The 24904-nt window shown below is 39.1% G+C and overlaps 1 protein-coding gene and 1 long non-coding RNA gene across 7 annotated transcripts in view; one reads left to right on the top strand and one right to left on the bottom strand.

Annotated features, from left to right (window-relative positions):
- The first annotated feature begins 58 nt into the window (after positions 1–58).
- Positions 59–23383, top strand: LOC139038477 (uncharacterized). Of its 2 annotated transcripts, none has more exons than XR_011491495.1 (3): positions 59–424; positions 614–837; positions 8532–23383. It is a non-coding gene; the product is annotated as an uncharacterized lncRNA (long non-coding RNA). The 2 variants fall into 2 exon arrangements; XR_011491494.1 differs by having other exon boundaries at positions 611–837.
- Positions 12095–24904, bottom strand: part of LRP12 (LDL receptor related protein 12) — an 84557-nt gene continuing 71747 nt past the window's right edge. For all 5 annotated transcript variants that reach the window (XM_020885925.2, XM_020885929.2, XM_070477250.1 and 2 more), the window contains 4 exons: positions 23084–23286; positions 20658–21762; positions 19016–19148; positions 12095–14381 (listed from right to left, as the gene is read on the bottom strand). In XM_020885925.2, the coding sequence (XP_020741584.1) occupies positions 13515–14381; positions 19016–19148; positions 20658–21762; positions 23084–23286 (2308 nt within the window). In that variant the 3' untranslated portion in view covers positions 12095–13514. The remainder of the gene's footprint in view (positions 14382–19015; positions 19149–20657; positions 21763–23083; positions 23287–24904) is intronic.

Genomic DNA, 24904 nt, shown 5'->3' with positions numbered 1-24904 from the left:
AAGGGAACCAGGAGTCTAGTGCAGCTCTGATGCCAGCTTCTGGTGTGAGTCTGGGCAAGTCACTCTCAGGCTCCTCAACTGAAAAATGAGGAGCTAGGTTGACAAGAGCTTGTAAGGCTTCCCTGGTGGCTCAGTGGTAAAGAATCTGCCTGCAAAGCAGGAGACCCAGGTTCGATCTCTGGGTCGGGAAGATCCCCTGGAGAAGGGAATGGCTACCCACTCTAGTATTCTTGCCTGAGAAATCCCATGGACAGTGGAGCCTGGTGGGCTACAGTCCCTGGGGTCACAAAGAATCGGACACGACTGAGCGACGTTCACTACTACTACAGGTACTGTTACAGTCCTGTGATTCTGCGAACAGGGACAAGTCGCCCATCCAGAGAGTGCCAGGCATGGGTCTGGATTAGACTCTTCTTGGGTCCAGGTAAGTGAATTACAGACCAGGAAGCTCTTGCTTTCTAGATTTGGGGCTGCTTTATTTCTGGGGCCTCTACTGAGGCAGAGGGGATCTGCTTGGAAAGAGTTCCACATACAGAGTGTAAATCCAGATGTAGGTTATTGGTGGGAACTTTTGGTGATAAGCAAGAACAACATCTTTCTCTCTACTCAGCAGGAATAGGCATGACAGCTGACGTGGTCCCCTGACTCTGCAGGGCCAGACAGAGAGAGCTGACCACTGCTCACCTCTAGAGGGCGCTCTTCCTTGAACCTGCTGGGCAGAGGGAGGAAATACCAGCAGAGGAAGCTGAGATTTACTGAGTGCTGGAATCAAGTCAGTCCTGGGCCAAATGCTTCATGTGCATTATTTCACTTTGTCCTCCACAACACCTCTTTGAGGTAAGTACTATTTTCCCCTTTAACAGATGGGCTTTTTGAGCTAAAATGACCTGCTCAAGGTCACGTAACAGTAAATGCTGGAGGCAAACCTCTCATTCTGGAACCTGGGCTTCCCCGATGGCTCAGTGAGTAAAGAATCTGCCTGCAATGCAGGAGACACAGGAGACTCGGGTTCAATCCCTGGGTCAGGAAGATCCCCTGGAGAAGGAAATGGCAACCCACTCCTGTAATCTCACAGACAGAGGAGCCTGGCAGGGTACAGTCCAGAGGTCGCAAAGATTTGGACACGGCTAAGCAACTAACACACACACAATTTACTCACAATGTGAGACCAAACTCTAATGCCGAGTTCAAATCCTGGCCACACATGGGCTTCAGGTTACACAGATAGGTGAGCACTGACTCCTACAATCACAAAATTCCTACATCCATCACTCTTTACACCTCTAGCACTTCTGACTGGGGGCTGCAAAGCTCATTCAGACTGTTAGCTAAATATTGGGGAGTCATCCGTTTTTCCTCAGATAGCTAATGGCATGAGCTTGAACAAAAAGCTCCTTCCTCTAACAAGTTAAGAAATTTGGGGGAATCCAGGTCTAACACACCAACATTGACCTGCCCTGTGGGGAAACTTGCAGGACGTGCCACTGAGATAAACCAGGATAATCTCTCCATTTCAGTAAATCCTTCACTTTGCCACCTCTGCAAAGTCCCATTCCAGGGACTAGAAGGACATCCAGGTATCTCTGGGGCCCATAATGCAGCCAATGACAGTGTCTATCATTGTCCCCCTGAACAAAAAGATGCTGCAGCTCAGAGGTTTCTTCTGCCCTTTTGCCAGCAACACTAATATGTACATCCAGAAACTCCTGCCCTTTGACCTCACTCATACTGTGCTGTGGCTTCCAAGTTATTTTGAGCTTTCTTAGCAAAATATTTTTCAGCAATATAACCATACTTAAGGGAATAAAGGAAGTGCTCCCTTGATTAGAAAGAATATGAGTGTGTGTTAGTTGCTCAATTGTGTCTGACTCTTCATGTGACCCCATGGATTGTAGCCCGCCAGGCTCCTCTGTCCATGGGATTCTCCAGGCAAGAACACTGGAGTAGGTTGCCATTTCCTTCTCCAGGGGATCTTCTTGACCCAGGGATCGAAGCCAGGTTTCCTGCATTGCAGGAAGGTTCTTTACTGTCTGAGCCACCAGGAAAGACTATAATAAAATAAAATTAAAAAGCTTGTACTTTGGAGCCAGATTGTTCTAGATTTGAGTTCTGGCTTTATCATCTCTCATCTGTGGAATCTTGGTTAACCTTCTTATAGTTCTATGCCTCTTGATTTTTTTTTTTTTTTTTTGAATAGTGGTAGCAACCTATAAGGGCTGTACACTTTATTTTTTTTTTTTAATTTTATTTTTTTTTATGCTTAAGTATTTTTTAAATTTTTTTTTCATTTATTTTTATTAGTTGGAGGCTAATTACTTCACAACATTGCAGTGGGTTTTGTCATACAGGGCTGTACACTTTAAATTAGGTAGTTCATGTAAAGTCTGTAGCATTGTGCTTGTCAGATATTAATTATTTTTAACCAATGGTTCATTTCTATTCTAGCATTTTCTTATTAATAGTTTCACTTTTAAAAAGGTTTATTTGTTTATTTTTGATTGTGTTGGGTCTCCGCTGCTACTCTGGCTTTCTCTGGTTGCGGCAAGAGGGGGCTACTGCTCCTTGTGATGCTCAGGCCTCTCATTTCAGTGGCTTCTCTTGTTGTAGAACACGGGCTCTCGGGGTGCAGGTTTCAGTAATTGCGGGGCGTGAGCTCAGTCGTTGTGGCGCATGGCCTTAGTTGGCCCTCGGCATGTGGGATCTTTCCAGACCAGGGATCAAACCCATTTCCCCTGCATTTAGACGTGGATTCTTTACCACTAGACCACCAGAGAAGCCCCATGGTTTTGCTTTTTAAAATGTGAGCTCCACAAGCTTATGAAATTATACTTATCTTGAGGAGAATTTTTTCCAGCTTTATTGAAATATAATTAACATATAACCATTGTATAAGTTTAAGGGCTACATGGAATGATTTGATTATGTACATATTGCAGAATGTTTACCACAATAAAGTGAGTTAACGCATCGACCACCTCTCCATAGTTACAGCTTTGTGTATGTGTATATGGTGAGAACATTTAATATTAATTCTCTTAGCCACTTTTAAGTGCACAATACAGTATTGTTAACCATAGTCACCATGCTATAGTTAATGTACACTAAGTCCCCAGAACTTATTCATCTTATAACTGGAAGTTTGTACCTTTTGACTGTCTTCACGCATTTTCAGCCCTGCTCATGGCATCCACCCATGTGTTTTCTGTTTCTGTGAGTTTCATTAGATTCTACCTATGAATGATATCAAACAGGTCTTTCTCTGACCTGTTTCACTTGGCATAATATCCTCGCAGTCCATCCATGGTGTTGCAAATGGCAGGATTTCCTTCTTGTTCATGTCTGAATACAATTCCATTTGTTGCGGCTTCCCTGGTGAAGCCACTAGGGAAGAATCTGCCTGCAATGTGGGAGACCTGGGTTCAGTCCCTGGGTTGGGAAGATGCCCTGGGGAGGAGAATGACAACCCACTCCAGTATTCTTGCCTGGAGAATTTCATGGACAGAACAGTCAGACATGACTGAGCGAATTTAAAATTAAAAAAAAAAAATTCCATTTGTTGTCCTGTAACAAACAGGCTGCCAGATGTTTCTTTACCAGAGACAGGTTTATTTGGGAATCAAAAAGATTGCAATTTGCGTCTCCAACCATGGTGAGCCACAGGCAAGTCTCACAGGGCAAGGGAAGGAGAAGGCTTTTATAGAGAAGAAAAGGAAGTTGGATTCAGTAAACCAAGCATCCATGGCTTTTCATTGGCTGAGTTCTTGACTGGAAAGGAGAGGAGTCTTTTCTGCCCTGGGTTCTGCTATCAGCACAGGACGTGAGAGCTCCCTTTCTGGTTTCCCAGTTCTATTTGATTGACGTTACTGCTTATTCATTTTTTTATACATTGAGTATATATATGCCACACACACACATATGAGGTCACAAAGAGTCAGACTTAGTATTTGACACATACACATACATACACATGGGGTTTCAAAGAGTCAGACTTAGCGGCTGAACAACAACGACAAGTATATGCCAAACTGTTTTATCCATTCGTGTGTTGATGTCTTGGCTTCTATGTCTTGACTATTATAGACAATGCTGCAATGAACACGAGGGTGTAGAAATCACTATCTTTGAAATTTCATTTTGAAAAAGTTTTTCTAAAAAGCAAAAGGAAATAATTTTTATTGCACTTCATATATTTAGTTTCTTAACAAACATAAAGCATAGAAAGTAAAATCCATCTTTTAATGTGTACAGTGCTATGAATTCTGGGAGAGACATACAGTCATGTATCCATGCACCACAATCAAGATAGAAAATATTTCCATCACTCCAAAAAGTTTCCAGCTGCCTCTTTGCAGTCAGTCCTCTCTCACCAGCCTTGGCCCCTGGCAACAAGGATCTGCTTTCAGTTCTTTATATTTTGTTGACTTGAGACTTGGATACAAAGTAAGCTGCAGGGTATCTTCAGGAAAGTTCACCTTCTTTGGTTCTGCAACTTAGTATAAAACTCTTTCTATGCCCAGCTCTTGATGCTGTCAAGGTCTAAAGCTAAAGAGATTCAAGGTGACCCTTACTAGCATTTACCTCAACTTTCCGAGGAATCCTGGGCAGGCCTGAGCATGACCTCAGTTGGGGCTGAAGCAGGGATAGTAGGTTCTGTTCTGGAGTCCTCAGGACACTGTCTCCAGTTATGTAGATGGACTGATGCCCTGAATGTTGAAAGAATCAGGGTTCAAGGAAAGGCATGAGATAGAGGGAGACAGTAGTCAAGGGGCAGCTCCTTTTACCCGCACATGTCCCACCCAGGAGAGGGGGCGACAGGGGACGAGATGGGTGGATGGCATCACTGACTCAACGGACATGGGTTTGAGCCAACCCCGGGAGATGGTGAAGGATGGGGAAGCCTGGCGTGCTGCAGTCCATGGGGTGCAGAGTCGGACGTAGCTTGGTGACCGAACAACAGCAGTCCCACCCAGGCCCACACTCTCTGAAATAGAGCCTTTCTGTGTCTGTCTGGTCAATGCCATCTTGTTTTATACTTTATTTCTCTGATGTAAATCAGAAGCGAAGGGAAATTACGTTGTATGGTAAAATCTCCCTTCTGTATTAAAACTTTTATTCATCTTACAGACATCTTAGGAGAAAAGTTACTGTTTTGCTGTGAGAGGTATTGAGCATCAGACAAGGCAAACACAGTGAAAATGTGGTTTAAGGTCAAGGATAATACCAACTACCTATCTGTTGCATAACTGTGTACCTAAGGGCACTAATCTGTGAGTTTTTGGGAAATGAAAACTGCATGGCATTTGTATTCCAAGACCTATTACAGACCACAGCAGTGCATAAGGAGTTCACTAACTTCATTTTCACCCTTTCAACATCACATATAAGACTCTGTGGAGGGACTTTTTAGCACTTGGCTTGGATCAATAAGAATTCAAAGTTCATTTGAGTGTTATGAAGACAAGTATTCAATTATCTGTTGCAAAATAAATAACTGTAATGCTGAAATAAACCACTAAGGTGGTTTCTTGTAAAGACCAACGGCTACAGTCCAGGGAGTCACAAAGAGTTGGACACAACTGGGTGCCTAACACTTTCACTTCTTTCAAGCCATTCCTGGTGACCTTTTATCTCTGTGATAGACAGCTGTTATCCTTTCTTTAAAGTTGGAAAGGCAAACAGCTTGTTACTTTCTTTCCTTGAATATGACTAATGCATCCTTGGTGGACATCTGTAATGTGCAATTTCATATTACAAAATGATGACTTTCTAGAGTTATCAAATATAGTCTTCACATTAAACCAAGTTTTCACATTATGATTTAAAGAGCATATAGCTTGAGCATGATTTCTGAGTGTACAGTACTCTCTCCAGAAATATTTATGGACTATTTAGTTGTTGAATTTTAATACACTGGGCATTGGGCTAAGCAAGGCCCTTGTATACGACATCTCATCTCTACAGAACTCCATGAGGTAGGAAATATACTGCTGTTTTACAGATGTAAAAACTATGGCTCAGAGAGATTCATTGCCAAAGTAACATAGTTACTCAGATCTCAAAGCCAATGGTGCCCCCAACCACTTCATTATACTGTTAAGTAGATGAAGATGATACGTTCCGTCTTTAGTTTAATAAAACAACTACTCTTCTGAAAAATAGGGAAGATTATTTGTAGAGTAATAGCTTGTGAGTGCTAAGTCGCTTCAGTTAAGTCCAACTCTTTGCGACCCTATGGATTGTAGCCCGCCAGGCTCTTCTGTCCATGGGGTTCTCCTGGCTAGAATACTGGAGTGGGTTGCCATGCCCTCCTCCAGGATATCTTCCTGACCTAGGAATCAAACGATACCTGGGTCAGGAAGATTCCCTGGAGAAGGAAATGGTAACCCACTCTGGTATTCTTGCCTGGAGAATTCCGTGGACAGAGGTGCCCGGCAAGCTACAGTTCATGGGTTCACAAAGAGTTGGACACAACTGAGTGACTAACACTTTCAGAGCTTGGAAAACTAAATCTAAAAGCCAAATTAGATAAGGGATTTCTATGTTCCTTGAAGTCAGAACTCAGTTTAGGAGATAAATATTCAAGTAAAATTTGATATTGCAGTGAAATGGAGAAAAGTTCTTGAAAATTGCTTAATATGTTACCATAATTTTTGAATAGAAATAGCATCTCTGTATTTCTTTTATTTATACTTGCTCAACACATGTTCTAAGTCCATAGCATGCAACCATATATTTCTTGGTCTGGGTTCTACACAAGTTCATAATTTTGGCCTTTTTTTTATAATAAAATAAAGAGGTCTGTGCTAAAATGTCACTCTTTTGTTTAGTGAATCTACTTTTCATTGAGATACAGCCATGTAATCAAGAAAAACAGGACATATTTCTTATTATAAGAAATATGCTCTTAAAACTCTACTAATATACAAAATGCATAACACTCAGTGGAGGGGAGTTTGGGAAAAAAGATCATTTTAATTTGGATAATGAGTCTGTGATAATGACAATTAAAATTTATTTCAACCTCTTATTTCTTTCATTTAATCCTTAAGCATGTATGCTATCCCACTTTCCAGATGACACAATAAGATTTAGTGAGATCAAGTGATTCATTCAGTTCTAAAACATCTAAAGTAGCAGAGCCAGGATTCAAACTGTAATGTGTCTGACTCCATGAGGCCAGTCATCCCCATTGACAGATGAAGATCTAAAGTGCAGAGTGATTAAAGGACTTACTGAAGATTGCATGGTAAGAAGTAGGACAGGCAATGTGGCTGTTTTTATCCTTGACATTGCCTCTAAAAATTTAAAAATATTTTATAGACTCCTACGAGTCCATGGACTATAGCCCACCAGACTTTTCTGTCTATGGAATTCTCCAGGCAAGAATACTGGAGTGGGTTGCCATTTCCTTCTCCAGGGGATCTTCCCAACCCAGGAATTGAACCCGGGTTTCCTTCATTGCAGGTAGAATCTTTACCAACTGAGCTATGAAGGAAGCCTATAGGTTACAAGAACAAATATAAACTGAGTTGAAAAATATTAATAACCTTAACATTCATACTGCCTAAATGTGCTTATCTAAACTTGCATCAATGCTCCGATTTCTCATCCAAATATACTAAAGCTAATTGTCACACTGTTGTATTTCTAATAATCAAGATATGCATGATTAATGTACTTGGACATATGATAGAGGAGCTGAGTTAATGTGATATTCTTTTAGCAAATGAGTTTCTTTTTTAAAAAAATTATTCTTGGCTGCCCTGGGTGTTCCTTGCTGCACATGGGCTTTCTCTAGTTGCAGTGAGCGGAGGCTACTCTGGGTTTCGGAGTGTGGGGTTCTCAGTGCAGTGGCTTGTTTTGGAGCACCAGCTTTAGGGAGCACCGGATTCAGTAGTGGCAGTGTGTGGGATCAGTAGTTGTGGCGAGCGGGCTTAGTTGCCCTGCAGCATGTGGGATTTCCCTGGACCAGGGATCAGATGCGTGTCCCTGGCACTGGCAGACTCCCAACCACTGGACTACCGGGGAAGTTGGCAAGTGACCCTCTTACTGGACTGTAGCACTGTTTTTCTGCTTAAGATATTAATTCTGGCAATTTTGTGTTTCTTATGCATCAGGAACTCTCCTGAGATGGACTATAGGTGTCACAAATTCTTTGCTACAGCTACTATGGAGTGGAGTCTATTTGTCTTTCTGTGGAATATGGGTTGGCTTTAGAGGTTTGTTTGACCAACAGAATATGGTAGAAGTGATATTTTGGCCCTTCTGAGACTAGGTCCTAAGAAGCTTGTGCAGAGATATCCATCAGTTTTTAAACAGGGGCCCACTTGAGTAAAATGGGTCAACTTGCGGTCCTTTTCTCCCTGGAATTCAGGAGGAAGGGTGAGGGAACGGCCAAGCAACCTGAGTGGTGAGCAGCAAGCAGGTCACCGCAGTATCGCTGGGTCTGTGGTAGAGACTCAGTGAACACCAGTGAATTCAGTCTGTTTTTTTCCCCCTTTATTCTAAACGTCGTATGCATTTATTTCCAGCTTAACAGTGGATGACAGTGGTAAGCAGCAGTAGCAGCTGAAACCCCAACGTCTTGCTGGAAGACTCCCCTCATCATGTGCTTATGTTCTCAGTCCTAGTGAGTGACGTGAGCCGAGGCGGCGCTGCGACCTCTGAGTCTGTGTGACACAGCCCCGTGGGTGCCCCTCTTTCCTTCATACCAATACTGGAGCTCTGACGGACAGACTGATAGGACAAGACGCAGCACAGGGGAGAAGATCTAAATGGTACATGATAAACTGAGCAATCTCTAATAAAATCTACATCCTGTAAACAGGGAATAGACTTAAAAAAATCCTGGATATTAAAAATTAAGGAAGGGTAATAAACTCCCCACAGTAATATAATACACATAACATTCTCTGATTCTGATACCAAAAAAAAATGAGAATAAAGCAATCAGAAAAAATACCAATACCCACACCGAATCTGCTATTATTTAGTAAAACAAAAACAATACATAGCAAAAAAAGGAAAAAAAGCCTTCTTTTATACATCTTGTGGGTTAAGGAGGAAATAAAAACAAACTTCAGAACACCTGGAGTATAAAAGTAATGACAACACTAATACACCTAAGTGTTCTGGCCTATTTAAGCAGTACTCAGAATTAAGTTATGACCAATCTAGATAGCATATTAAAAAGCAGAGACATTACTTTGTCAACAAAGGTCCATCTAGTCAAGGCTGTGGTTTTTCTAGTAGTCATGTATGGATGTGAGAGTTGGACTATAAAGAAAGCTGAGCGCAGAATTGATGCTTTTGAACTGTGGTGTTGGAGAAGACTTTTCAGAGTCCCTTGGACTGCAAGGAGATCCAACCAGTTCAATCCTAAAGGAACTCACTCCTGAATATTCATTGGAAGGACTGATGTTGAAGCTGAAACTCCAATTCTTTGGCCACCTGATGCGAAGAGCTGATTCATTTGAAAAGACCCTGATGCTAAGAAAGATTGACAGCAGGAGGAGAAGGGGACGACAGAGGATGAGATGGTTGGATGGCACCACCAACTCAATGGACATGAGTTTGGGTAAACTGGTAGTTGGTGATGGACAGGGGGGCCTGGTGTGCTGTAGTCCATGGGGTTGCAAAGAGTCGGGCACGACTGCGTGACTGAACTGAACTGAACAGAATTAAATCTCGTATTAATAATTAAGAAAAAAAAAATGATCAAATTGAATGCTAACAAGGAGTTAAAACAACAACAAAATAAACTAAGGAAAGCAAAAAGTAGGACATTTATTTAAGGAAATCAATTAATTGGAAAACAGAAAAATAATAAAAGAGACACTCAAAGCATACAACTTGGGGGGAACAAGCAAACAAAAACAGCAAATTAGGTCAACTACTAGCTATCTTAATTAAGAAAATAAGGAAGCAAGCGTAATACATACTAAGGGGAAAGAGCCATACACACAAAAGAGGAAGGGGTAACTCTGCTCACCACTGGGAAATTAACTTGAAAACCTGGACAATATGGATGGTTGATGGTCCTAGCTAAGACACAGAAACTACACACACCAGTTACCATAAATACCAAAAGAGTTGTTAAAGAGCTATTTGCCAAACATTGACCAGCACCAGACAATTTCACTGAAATCTTAAGGAAAATTCCAATGTTATGCAAACTGTTCCAGAACTCAGAAGAAAGAAAAATATTTTCAATTTACCAGCATAAAATCAATAACAAAGCTTCTTAAAGGTAGTGCACAAGGGTGCATGCACACACACACACATATGACTAATTGCACTGATGAATACAGATGCAAATCTAAATAAAATATGAAATAATCTGGAAATACATTGAAAGAGTAATACATATGGTCAAATAGAGTTTATTTCAGGAATTTAAGGATGGCACAAAATAATTAATAAAATTCATATTAAAAGGTCAAAGGAGAAAACTCATATGATTATCTCCATAGAAAATGAAAAGGCATGTGATAAAATTCAACATGCAATCTTCACTAATTTTTTTAAAAAATAGGGGTCAACAGATACTCCTTAATATGATTAATTAAATGTATATATCTCAGCCCAGTTCATTATAGCCAATATATTTTAACATTATTCTAGAAATACTAGACAATGCAAGCAAGACATAAAAAGAGGTATGCAAACTGGAAGACATGACTGTATAACTGGAAAACACAAAAATATTAAGTGAAGTACTATTAGAAACCATAAGAAAATCAGAGTCTGGTAGCTGAGTAGAAAACATTTTACCTTTTGTATATACTAAAATAAGACTAAATTATAAATTGAAAGGACTTCCTTAATCATGGTAACAAAAATAATAAAATTTCTTAGAACTCTTGAAGAACATTACAAGTTCTCAGTAAAGTAAAACGTGAAACATCTTCAAACGAAACAACAAAAAGACTTGAACAAATGGGAGCCATTTTTGGATGGAAGTTCTATGGGTTTGTTTGGTGGAACACAAGGGCTGGTTCTAAAGTTCAACTGGAAAAATAAGCAAGAATATTTGAACACTTAAAAAATTACAGTTATTAAAACAGTGGAAAGTGAAAGTGAAGTCGCTCAGTCATGTCTGACTCTGCGATCCTGTGGACTGTAGCCTACCAGGCTCCTCTGTCCATGGGATTCTCCAGGCAGTGGAAGACTGGTACAAAAAAAGAAAGGCAGGTCAACTGAAGAGAATGGAATGGGAGTCTAGAAACATATCTACACAATATGAAAATCTGCAATATGATAAAAGGGTCATTTGCAAAAGTGAGGAAAGAATAGATTTAATGAACAGTCTTACAGTAACTAGGTAGTTACCTAGGAAAAAAAAAGTGGAGCCTTAAATTCAGGACAGATCAAATGTTTAAATGTGAAAAGTCAAAAAACAGAAATACTCATCTTTACTTTTAACATTCAAACAGTAGTAGATACACTTTGCCTTTGAAAAGAAGTGCAGAAAAGAATGCATGTTACAATTTGTATTATATCATATAGCATTTATACACATGGATACATTTATGTATGTATATGGTATTTCTGGGGGGTATACAAAAATGTAGTGTTTGTACCCTTTTCTTTGAAAGGGAACTAAAAGATGAGTGTCAGGAGTAGGAGACAGACTTGATTTTTTTTTTAATGTTTCAACTAAGAAGATGTATTAGTTAATTTAAACAAAGAAATTAAAAACACATGCCAGAAAACAAAAACAAAAAACCTATACATAATAGCATATAATTAGTAGGACCCAAACAAGGTTAATTTGGTAACCCAAATTCTGATAGTAAAATATTGCATAGGAGTTTAAAATGTCTGAAAATAACATAAAAAGAAAGCTGCTAGAGTTACTGAATCTTCTAAGCTACGTCAGTTTTTTCAAAGGCAAAACAATATTCAGATCCTTAGGGATTTTTACCCTTGAGAACTGGTATAAGCTACTACTTTATGATAAGGGAGTTAAGAAAGACTATCTCCCTTTAATTTTTCTTCTAGACATACTGCATATTTCATTGCCTGAATTTGTATATACACCAAATGAACAAAAATAAAGATCAACTTTGAGTTAAAAAGTACCTCAAGGCAATACAAAAAAAGTAATTTTAATTTTTGATACATATTAAAACATTTCAGTCAGTTCTTCCTGACAGCATAACACGACAAATACACAAGACCTCAAACATGCTTTAAAATGACATTCAGCAAAGTATTTAAAATTTAATAAATAGCAATAATCACACACAAATACATTTTTCATACTCAATCATTAAGCTACTAAAAGAGATAGCTAAAGAATAAATAAATGGGAATTGACAATAAAAAAATATGCGTGTTTTTGCAATTCACTTTACTTTAAAAAGGGAGGTGATCTGAATGACTTTTTAATTTGCTTTTCATGAAGCATGATCCTCCCCTCATGAATAAAATATATTGAAAAAAATCACTTTCTTACAAGAATGCAGTCTTTAAATACAACAAATAAATATGAAACCAGCAAAGCAACCTCAAGTTGTAATAAAAATGCCCCCTCACCCCCCCCAAAAAGCTATGGAAATATAGTCATCATGATAGCAAATAATAGTATTTAAAGTGAAGGTGCTTCTGCACTAAATTCATCTGAGACCTTAATATGATTTTAGTGCAAATCCCCTAGGGTCTAATACAAGCATAACCCTGTATCAGGGAAACATATTACCAGTTGGAACTTGTACAGTTTTTGTACACATAAAGTTCAAGATTTAATGCATAGTAGAATATCTTCATCTGCTTAATTTTGTCCTTAAATAGAGATGAAAAAGAAATGACTTGGGAGTTTTACCATTTGTACCATATTAGAGTATTAAAGTCAACATTAGAAAACCTATAAAAGAGTTTTGTTTTTTGCCATTAATTTATCTAACTATCTAAATTTCACATCATTGCATGTCAAACATAAGAGAAAACATTTTAGACAAAGATTTTTTTTCCCTTTGACAAGCTCATGTTATGATGAAATCCAATAATGCCTAGACAAATGTTAATGTTATATAAATAAAAATAGATGAGTATAAGGAATTTTTACTTTTTATATTAACAACCTTAACATCTAGTATATTAACTTATAAGATGTGTTGGCAAAAGCATAAAGGTTAAGTTTAATTAAAAGAAGGTATTATTCTGAACAAAAAAATATTTTAACATAGGATAGATAAACTGACAGTCAAATGAGTTTCAGCAGCCATATCTCTACTGCTAACCACAGTACCGGAATGAAAACAATTAGAAACAAATGGAAAAACATTACTGAACAATCTGAATACATAATGTATTTTTAGCTGCTAAGATAGTAAACTCTAAAGTTCATAGAGTTACAGTTGTTTAATTTAACCATGCAGGCTAACATATGATAATAAGAAATCGCCCTGCATCTTTTTTCTTTTTAAATGAAAACTAGTTTAATTGTAAAGTTACAAAACAATGAATGGATATTGCTCCAACTTGTATCCAAGCTCCCTGATGGGATGTACCTAACAAAGTAACAAAGCTTCATCATCACTGGTTTCAGTTTTCAGCGTTGCTTCCAAGCAAGAGTCCGGGATCTGGGCAGTGTGGACGATACCACAGCGCTCACAAGGGCCATCACGACTACTTGGCCTCACTCCAGGGTTTGTTCCACTGTGTGGTTGTCTGAACCCTTGCCCTTGATCGGACGTAAGACCAAGAAGGGGCCTGGAGCAGTCATTCACATCGAAGTCTGAAGCTCCTTCAGAAACTGGAATTAGCATCTCGACATCATCATCTTCTTCTCTTCCATTTACCCCATTATCAAGTTGTCTCAAAGGGCTCTGGTTCTGACTCACGGAGCTTGATCGCCCTAATGTAAAGCGTACCCAACGCAGCCCCTGAGTCATTCGACTGAGCGCACTTGTGAGCTGGTGCCGTGCTGGACTCACACTGCGGGGCTCCATGGCGGTCACATCCCGTCCGGTCTCTGTGTGACCCCCTCGGGTGCTCTGAGTGGTGGAACTTCCACTCACTCCCACTGCTGCTTCTACAGCCGTCGTGGGAGGGACTTTTTGGGGCAAAGGAGCTGCAACCCCACCTGATGCTCCTGCTGTATCTCTTCTCTCATTTTCTGTGTCTGTGTCATCAGACTCCACGGAAAACAGACTTCTGTGAGTATGATTTCTTTCAGGTTCTCTGCTGGTACTCTGGCTAGGGACAACCTCATCTCCATCTGCTGAGACCAGAGCCAATGACCCTGAATGCCGTGACCTTGCAAAATTAAAAATACGGTTCCAGATGTTGCTGGATCTGCCTGCCATAGGAAGCCTGATGGAAGTAAATCCAAGCTGAGACCGTACAGCCAGCCTCAGGTTTTCCAAAACAGATGCCTGAAAAAAAAAAAAAGATCTTAAGACAGCTGAAAACAAAGTATTAAAACGGTATTGTGGATAAAAATTCTATTACTCATTGCTAGGGTCTATGAAAGATATATTAAATTCTCTCATTGATACAGGTTCATCCCACTGCAGAAACTAACCTATAACTGGAACCACTGTTCACTGTGTTTAAGATTTTCTTGATACTTTATATATGAACTTTAAAATGATACTTAATGTCAATCACAATAGCAATTTTGTTTTAAAACTTCACACAGTAATCCAATCCTAGAAATGTATCAAGGATGAAAATGAAATTATTTGATACTTCTTTAGCTATGAGCATAGAATAGTCTCTACCATAATTCTCTAAATGACTTACAGGAGTGTGAAAACCAGGCTGTTTACCTGTTTGTTTAGAACAGAACAAATTAGACTTGATTTACAAGGTCAAAACCAAGGATTTATTGAATGAGTAGATATTGAGAATTTATTTATATTACCATAAACAGAGGAATTATATTTGTAATGCAGCACAGAAAACAGAAAGTCAAAGAAAATAATTTGTTTATAGCACTATTCAATGGTATCTGAGACATTTAGGTTTCTTTTCGATCTTAAAGATTTATGTCTTATTGTCATGTTAAACATAAATTATAACCTTATTCTTTGAAAACTGATGATTTTTAACTAGTGCACTTGGGAGGTGACCATATTGCTCAACTGAAAGAAAAACCTACTCTTTTTTTGTAGATGAATGACTATCAGAATTATTAAAAAAAAAAACAACCAAAACCCAACAAGCTACTGTTATAAAAACAGTCTTTAAGCTCCATCTAGTGGTTATAAAAAGGAGTAATCCAACTTGAAACAAACACAAGCTTTCATCAATCTGGCTTTTAGTATTTAAAACACAGTATTTCCAAGAAACAACGGTAAATTGATATACTCCCTTTCAAATGAAGATACAGCTTCTATTTGCCAAAATGAATGACTCTTGCCCCTCCTCCTCACACAAGAAAAGAAGGGAAGAGAATAAGAAAATGTGGTAGTATGTTCTCCATCTCTCTGTGACTGGTACTACACTTATTTGTGATTTCCATATAGACTTTTTGAACATAATCCCTGAAATATAATTCATAGAAAGCTAAGAAGCTACTATCACAGGATTATCTCATAGTCTGGCTTTAATAAAGAACAGACTGTCAATGAGAAATCTGAATATCAGCATATATAAATTTAGTATGCCAGTAAGATTTTTCACCAATTAAGAATATAAACTAAAAGTGGTTCACATCCCTATGAACCCCACAGATCTGGTTCTCCTCATCTGGCATTCAAGTTCTAAGGCTTTGTGTGAGCACTGTCATTAAATCCAGCAAAGAATACAGGCTCTTCAGCTATCCTCCCCTCTTAGGCAATGTGATCCACAACGCCTTCAGCACACTTCAGAGCCGACTTTAACAGTATAGTCTGCCACAGTGATAGGAAGTTCTCTACTTGTTTCAAAGTCTGTTTAATTAAATGACTGCCAATTCAATTCTACAAGGGGATCTCATGATTGTTTTAGGAATAATTTCGTATACTTCTTCAGTTTATGAAGAAGAAAGAAAGCATGCCTCAGAAAGGATTGCTATTTTGAATTGAGATGGTAATTCAGAAAATAATTCTATTTTAAAAACTAATATAGATATTTGATAATTTATTAACAAAAGTTTCAAACTTGAGAGTTTAATCTCATTAACTGAGTAAATCTAGTTTACAAACATGTTTTGTTTTAAAACTTTTTTGAATCAAAATTCTCTCAGGGTAAATTATAACCCAAGATGAAAGCTGTTATGGGGAGTTAATTAAACTTTACCCAAAGTGAAGTCTGACCTTTGCCCTTTACATCTGGGAAGAGATCTCAATCCCTGGAATGTCATCTCTGATAGAAGTGCCATTGCGTGGAGCCTTGGGCCAGCCAGAGAGTAACAGTGTGTTTTAGGTGGAGGCTCTGAGCCACACAAATGTGATGCAGGGTGAGGGCTTTCAATTAGCAGAATCAGTCAATCTCTGAAGAGCTAGAGGCCGGGATCAGTCACGTGTGTGATGAATTGTGCCTATGTGATGGAGCTCTTACAAAAACCTTGGACACCAAGTTTGGGGGAGCTTCCCTAGATGGCAATGTTTCATGCATACTGTCATTCACTGCTGTTGAGAGAGTTACACTGTCCTGACATTATGGGGAAAAGACAATTGGAAGGGCTGTGTCTGGTACTCTCCTGAACCCTGTTTTCTATGTCTCTTACTTTGGTTGATTTAATCTGGGTCCTTTCCAAGCAATAAAAGTTACACCATGGTACATAACAGCTTCCAATGAGCTCTGAGGCTTTCTAGTGAATTCTCAAACTGGACGATGGTTCTGGGAGCCCCTGAACTTACAGTTACAATTGGTGTTAGAAGCGAGGGCTATCATATGTGGACAATGCTCCATGTAACTCACAGTTGACTAAACTCTTGAAGGCACCCTCAGGGTATACCGGTGGTGGGTGACAGATGGTAGAGGGGGTGCATGGAATTAACCATCCTCTGAATTCCTACCTAAAAAGAACCGTTCCCCATGGCAGGACCAACAATATATTATGAAAAAGCCATAATGTAGGTTCTTCCTATGTTGCACACAAAATTTTAACCAGTAGAAATTCTGAATTATTTACTTAGCAAATTATATCCAGAGAAATGTTTTAAAACTATAAATTCTCACAAAGATTTCCTAAAAAGACTCAAATAAGGTGACAGATTGCAATCAGAAATCTCATTTACCAAAAAGGAAATGGACTTTAATTTTGAACAGAATTAATCACTGGGCTTCTCTGGTGGCTCAGCTAAAGAATCCACCTGCAATACAGGAGACCTGGGTTTGATCCCTGGGTTGGGAAGATCCCCTGGAGAAGGAAACAGCTACCCACTCCAGTATTCTGGCCTAGAGAATTCCATGGACTATCCATGGAGTCACAAAGAGTCAGACACGACTGAGCGACTTTCACTTTCAACCAGTGGGAAAACAATGTCTAACAATTTTTCTTAATTCTGATACTAGAAACAATTTTTAGAATTATTTCATGATGAATTTACATTTTAAATGTATAAACCTTTATGGCCTTATGAACCCTGGCAATTGAAAAAGAAATTAAAAACGAAATTGCCGGGAACTATATTCAACATCTTGTAATAACCTATTACAGAAAAAAATATGAAAAAGAATGTATATAACTATGTATATAACTGAATCACTTTGCTGTATACTGGAAACTAAGACAACACTGTAAATAAACTACATTTCAATTTAAAAAATTGCTAACAAAAATTTAAAGAATTCAGCAACATTAATAAAGAATGACTACATGGGAGGGGAGTTTGGGGGAGAATGGATACATAAATATATATGGTTGAATCCCTTTGCCATCCACCTGAAACTTTCATAACATTGTTAATTGGCTATACTCCAAATAAACTAAAAAAATTTAAAAACAGAGTCACTATTTAAAGAAAATGATATGGATTTTTAAGCACTGTAAAATCCAGCTGTGAAGAGGTTTTCTCTCAAGGCAGGTAGAAATATTAACTTCATTTCAATGACTTATTTTAACCTTGCATGTTACTAACGTATTTCTAAGCATATCAACTTTAGTATTTACTCTTAAATCTTCAAAATAGTTCAAGTAGAAAATAAGTTGTCAGACTTTACTTCTGAATTTCAATGTACTAAATTATTCTAAACATTAGGGCTTCCCAGGTGGTGCTAGTGGTAAAGAACCCACTTGCCAATGCAGGAAAACAAGAGACACGGGTTCAATCCCTGGGTGGGGAAGATCCCCTGGAGGAGGGTATGGCAACCCATTCTAATATTCTTGCCTGGAGAACCCCATGGACAGAGAAGCCTGGTGGGTTACCGTCAATGCGGTCGCAAAGAGTCGGACATGTTTGAGTGACTAAGCACATCCTAAACATTTCAGTGCTTAAGAATCACGTAACCAAATGGAAAGTAAAGAATGAAAAGTATACTTTTGAATTTCTTAAAATATAATGAAACAACCAGAGTAGACCCTTGAGCAACATGGGCTTGCCTAGGTGCACTTATTTACGGATTTATTTTTCAATGGCAAATACTACAGCACCACATCATCTATGGTTGGTTGAATTTGTGGATGCTGAACCCTAGACAGAAGGCTGACTAAAAAGTTGTTTAGTTGCTCAGTCATGTCCGACTGTCTTGTGACCCCCATGGACTGTAGCCCACCAGGCTCCTCTGTCCATGGGATTTCCCAGCAAGAATACTGGAGTGGGTTGCCATTTCCTTATCCAGGGGATCTTTCCAACACAGGGATCAAACTGCATCTCCTGCATTGGCAGATGGATTCTTTACCACTGGGCCACCTGGGAAGTTCAACTATAAAGTTACATGTGAATTTTAACCTGCATGGAGCATTGATGCCCCTAACCCCCACATTGTTCAGGAGTCAACTATATAATTTCAAATCTTCCATTTACTTCTTGACTCGACTGCAAAACTTCTGACACAATCAAGGGTCCTTCACCACTACACATAAGTATAGACTTCATTTTAAGAGGTACTGAAACAGAAATGATAAACTGTAACATACCTGATTAGGTGAACAAACAGGAAAATCTTCAACTGGTGGAATTAAACCCTGAGCGATCAATTGTCCATAAGAGGGAGGAGCTTCTCTTCTTAACAATTCTGCTTCCACTCTGGACAACTGTGTTTCAAATGATCTTTGAGAGAAACAGAGGGATGAAAGGAGTTTAAAAAAAAAGGGGCAATCCAAAACAGTAATTTTTAAATTATCAACAATGAAAACAGTCGGAATGTTAACGTATTTGTTCATTTGTGAAGCAGAATCAGCCAATATTTGGTGAGTACCTATACTACCCACACCGAGAATACGGAGGTGAAGCAGACCGTTCAGCCTCATGTGGTTTCACACTAGGGGCCTGGGTCACTACGTTTTAAAAAATTAAATATCCCTGTGAAAGATAAAAGTACTAGATCTTTAAACTTCTGAGATCATAGGGGCTTGAGACTTGAGGTGAAAGTATCTGAATATTCTTAGAAGATACTTTATTCATCAAGTCCAACACATTTACCTTTCAGGTAAGGAAAACAGTGAAATGAGTTGCCAAAACCCACTCTGGAGTAACTTGCTCTTAAACTCAAGACCTCTGGTCTTCATTGTGCTCTTATGTTGTGTGTGTGTGCTAAGTCCCTCCAGTCATGTCCGACTCTTTGCGACTCTATGGACTGTAATCCCCCAGACTCCTCAGTCTATGGGGCTTCTCCAGGCAAGAATACTGGAGCGGGCTGCCATGCTCTCCTTCAGGGCATCTTCCCTACCCAGGGATCAAACCCATGTCTCTTATGTGTCCTGCATTGCAGGTGGGTTCTTTACCACTCTTTATGTTGCTTATTTGCTTTTATGTGGCAATGCAGTAAAACATTTCTGGTCACTTATGCTCACTTATGCCAAGTAAGAAGCATATGGTTGTTGTGAAACTGGGCATCTGTTCTTGGCTGTCTGGTATGTGACTTCTTTGTTGTATGTATTACGTGCAACTCTCCTGGGGCTGATGGTCATGGTCTCTACAGGAGCTTTCTAGAAGACCTCTCTGCCATCAACTTCTCCAGGTCTCTCCTCTGCCACGTGGAAGATGGCTCTCCTTGAGGGCCACCCTTTCATGCTGAACCATTTCTTACTTAACTGAGATCCTCTGACTTTCATATCACTTTATTTTATAGCTATTACAGCATTTATATGTTTTGTCATTTAATCCTACCCACCAGTTCCTTCCTTCTAACTGTAAACTGCCTGTGGGATTACTCCTACTCATTGCTCTATTCACCCATATACTGCTTTGTACATAGAAGGCTCTCAAATGTCTGGAATTGTTGAATTAATATTTATAAAAACTCAAGTTAAAGCACTATGACCAAGAATTACAGCTTGCAAAATTCCTATAAAAAATGTTAATCTGAAAACAGTAACTGAATACAGACTGCCTTTTCTCACCTCCTAACTCTTGTTTGTTTTTTTAATGTGCTTAATTAACCTTTTGAGTCATACGCTTTTCATAGTAATTTTATAAATCACAGACAATATGTAGCTCTGTCTCCAATAGTGTAACAAAAATATATTGCTCATCTCCTTAAAAACTGTGCTGCAAATATCTGGGTCATGTTTTTACTGTATAGAGCACGCAACCCCATAGCTCTGTCTCGATACTGACCTTCGTTCAAACATCCTCAGAGAATAGAGCTTACAGGTGCACCCCAAGGCAATGACCAGCAGCAGGCCGCAGATGAGGCTCCCGATGACGGCGGCGGTGATGACCCGGGTCGGCACGATCACGGGGCAGTTCTCCTCGTCGCTGCCGTCGCCACAGTCGTCTTGAGAGTCACACACCCAGCTTTCAAACACGCACCGGTTGTTTTTACAGTGAAAGTTTCCTGGCTGGCAAAAAAAGCAGTTTTTCTCGTCGGAGCCGTTTGGGCAGTGATTCTGGTAGTTGCAGCGGTCGGAGCGCGGGTAGCAGACGCCGTTGCGGGAGCACGGGAACTCGTCCCTCTGGCAGGCGGTGCAGTTGGCCTCGTCCCTGCCGTTCGGGCAATGCCAGTAGCCGTCACAGCGCTGCGGCTCGGTGTAGCAGCCCCAGTTCCCTCCGCACGGGATCTCCCACGGCAGGCAGAAGCCATCCACCTGGTAAGTGGCATTAAAGCCCCGGGCCGCGTTGACTTTATCGGCGCAGAAATGGACCCTTATCTGTCCAGACGAAGACACGACAGTGAGAGGCGCGTGAGAATCAAAAGCGGTCAACACACGCAGAAGCTTGTGCGGATTCTCCTCTAATCCATCGTATATTTTGACATAATCACCATAACCAGTACCATCAAGTTTAAAGTCTGTGAAGCGTAAGATGACTTTGCGGTGATCACCAGTGTCTATTAACCAGGTGCAATTGCTTCCGGGAGGATAAAAGTCTGGGTAATTGGGAGAATTAAAAGTACCATAAAAATATTTTAACCACTGCCCACATGTGGGCACATCACAATCAATCTCATCTCCGAGGTCAAGGCAGTCAATGTTGCCGTCGCATTTTAAAGACTCGGGAAGGCAGGTGTAGACTTTGGTAAACCGAGACAGACACTGGAACTGGTTGTAAGCACAGGGCTGGAAGGAGGCAGATGTTGGAGGATTCGCTTCTCTGGCACAGATCTCTTCATCAGAACTGTCTCCACATTCATCCATGTTGTTGCATTTCCAGGCTGCTGGTATACACTTTCCATTTCCACAGCGAAACTGGTCACAAGCACAGTTTGGTTCTTCAGATTTCCCTGGGAGGTCAGTGGGAGGAGGGAGATGGAGAGGTAAGGAGGGGAAAAAAAACATATTCTTTAAAGGATATGTAACAGCAAGTGGTATTTTTATCGTAAATGTTAATTAGCTCAGGTGATAGTTGGGCTTAAGCAAAAAATTTAATTAATGTTGGCTTACTGATTACTCAAAACTTTAATTAAATAATACTTATGATTTGTTCCATGAAGGTCTCTACAACTTATCCAAAGATAAAGGACCGATTCTGTTTTTGCAGAAGCTGCTTTGCTACAGAACATTTAGTAAAGTGATGTAAGATATATGAGCCAGGATATATTGCCTAAGAATTTTAAATACCCTACTGAATAAACATTTTGAAATGAAGAAAAACTCCATAATAATCACCTTTTCAAATCCATTTTAATATTCTTTTCTAGTTATTTACATATATATATGTACATATACGCAATATGTTGCAAGTCCATTATCTTGACTCAGGAGTAACAGAAGGAGAGAGAAAAGAACTGAAATGTTCATAGAATTCTAATTGTTTTAGTAGACTATCCTAAATATATATCAAGAATGAGATAGGGAAAGAAAACTAAACATTAGAATCCTACAGTCCATACTGATGATGTCAGCCAAAGGCTTTCCTCTCCATCAACAACTTATTTACTGGCAAATAGGTGACAGAAAATGTTTCAGAATCTAAGTAATTATTACAAAGATGTGCTTTTAATAAAAAAAAAGAAAAAGTAGCATATGTTGCTAAAGGTGACCATGTTAATTTCAGAAAAAAGTAAAATTATTTTCAGCAAAAATTTACAGGACTCTAATGCTCTTTGAGTTCATATTTTTATGGTCTGGTCACACTATTCAGATAAAGTTTAAGAACTAGCAAAAGAAGACTTCTGATACTACAAACTATGAAAGTAAAATTGATTGTGTCTTTTCTTTGAAAAGATAACATCTTTTCTTTGTAACGTTTTTTCTTTGTAAAGATAATGGTAACACACACAAAAATACATTCTGAAGTAACATGCAGGATACGGGTGAACACTTGAGGGGAAAAAGGTTCCTTTTAAAATAAATATATTCAAAATATTTTAAAGACTGACTTTAGTGTGTAAAATTAACCATTTTATTAGGATTATACAAAATGCCTTTTGGAGACCTAACTCTCGGGCACCTGAACCTTTCACCTCGAATTCCTCAATCTCAGCTGTCTTGGTATTTAGTAACAATAAAATGGACATTGTTTAGAAGGCAAGTCCTGAAGTGACTGAGGAGTTAATATGATAGAATTCTGTTCCATACCTTTCTTCTTATATAAAAACACACCTGAAAAGTATGCCAGCCTGAAACCCTTCCTAGAGATACTGTCATCGGAATGGAACCTGATCCAGACGTGGTCTTGGGAAGAAATGTACGGCGGTGGGATTGTGGAACCACAGGCTCTGTAGCTTTCAATATTCTTATATGTTTCTATCGTCAACCAGTCCAAACTGCATCTTCTGGACCCTTGAATGTCAAAATCCTGAAAACTACAAATAAAAAGTCAGAAAAGGCTGTTGAAAGGAAATTTTGGAAAAAAAATTTCATTAAAAAAACACAACAAAATAAAAATAATTGAGAACTTTATTATAAGCCTCTAAATATTCACTGATTCTCCTGGCTCTTCTTAGTACAAAACTGTATCATCAAAAAATACTAACAATAATACTTCTGTGTTCCTAATATTTATTATCTCTTTCCCAGATTCCAGAATAATACTTCATAAGTAACACAAAGTTCCAAAATAATGCTAAAAAACAGGAGACAGTTGGCACCGGTAGGCACCTTTTTCTTCTCCCTATATGTCTTTAGGAAGGACCACTTCTAGTTTCTAATACTCTAAATTGTTCTCAGTTTGGACCAGAAACACCACTCCATAATTCAATGAACTAAAAGACACAGAGGAAGTCAGCCTTCCCTTAGATTAGACTGGTTCATCTGCTTGCTTAATGAAAAGTTTATAGCTTACATTTTCAGGAGAGTAAATAGCACAAACCTGAGCCAAGTAAAGAAGTTAAAAATGAACAAACAAAAAACCCCAGTGAAAAGTCCCTGAGTTTGGGAATACTTTTCTACATAAATGACTTATAGCCAAATGTTATCTTATAGTTCGTAAAACACGGGCACAAATAAAGGACAGAAAGGGCTTCCCAAGTGGCTCTGTGGTAAAGAATCGGAGATGCTAGAGACGTGGGTTCAATTCCTGGGTTGGGAAGATCCCCTGGAGGAGGAAATGGCAATCCACTCCAGTATTCTTGCCTGGGAAGAATGGACAGAGGAACCTGATGGGCTATAGTCCATGGGGTCACAAAAAGTCAGACATGGCTGAGGAACTGAGCATGTATGCAAAGGACAAAACAGTCAAATAAGCAGCACACACAAATTAGCCAAAAAGTGAGATTCCTTGCCTTTGCCTTAAGCCAAGTGATGACACAGTTAATTATCCGAGGATTATTACACCAGGCTATTTCCTCTTTAAATATTCTGAGTAATTAGAACAAAGGCTGACACTTTGACTGCTTCCAGTTTTTCACTATTATGAACAATGCTTTCTCTCCAAACACACAAGAGCAAGTATTTCTGTAGGACAGATTTTTCTAGAAGTAGAATTGTTAGATCCAAGTATTCAACTTCACTTTAAAGTTGATGGTGGTATTGAGAAAATGTTTATACCAACTCACAATTCCACCGAATGCTGTGAAAAAGTACCTTATACCCCACAACTCTGGCAAAAGGAAACATTTTATTTCCAAAGATTTGTTGCCAATTAGGTGCATAAAATAAATTTATTGCTATAGTCTCCATTTCCTTATTTACTGAGATCGAAACACTTTTCCCATGTTTATTAGATATTTCTGTTTCTTTTCCTGTGAATCGCATTGTTACATCCTTCGTACACTGAAATGTATTCTTATTCAAGAGCTCTTTATGAACATGTGGGGCTTCCCTGGTGGCTAGGATGGTAAAGAATCTGCCTGCGATGCAAGAGACTCAGTTTCAATCCCTGGGTTGGGAAGATTCCCTAGAGAAGGTAACAGCTACTCACTCCAGTATTCTTACCTGGAGAATTCCATGGACAGAGGAGCCTGGCAGGCTACAGTCCATAAT

The sequence above is a fragment of the Odocoileus virginianus genome, chromosome 15, assembly GCF_023699985.2.
Source record: "Odocoileus virginianus isolate 20LAN1187 ecotype Illinois chromosome 15, Ovbor_1.2, whole genome shotgun sequence".
Lineage (NCBI taxonomy): Eukaryota > Metazoa > Chordata > Mammalia > Artiodactyla > Cervidae > Odocoileus > Odocoileus virginianus.
This window is presented reverse-complemented; position numbering and strand designations above follow the sequence as displayed.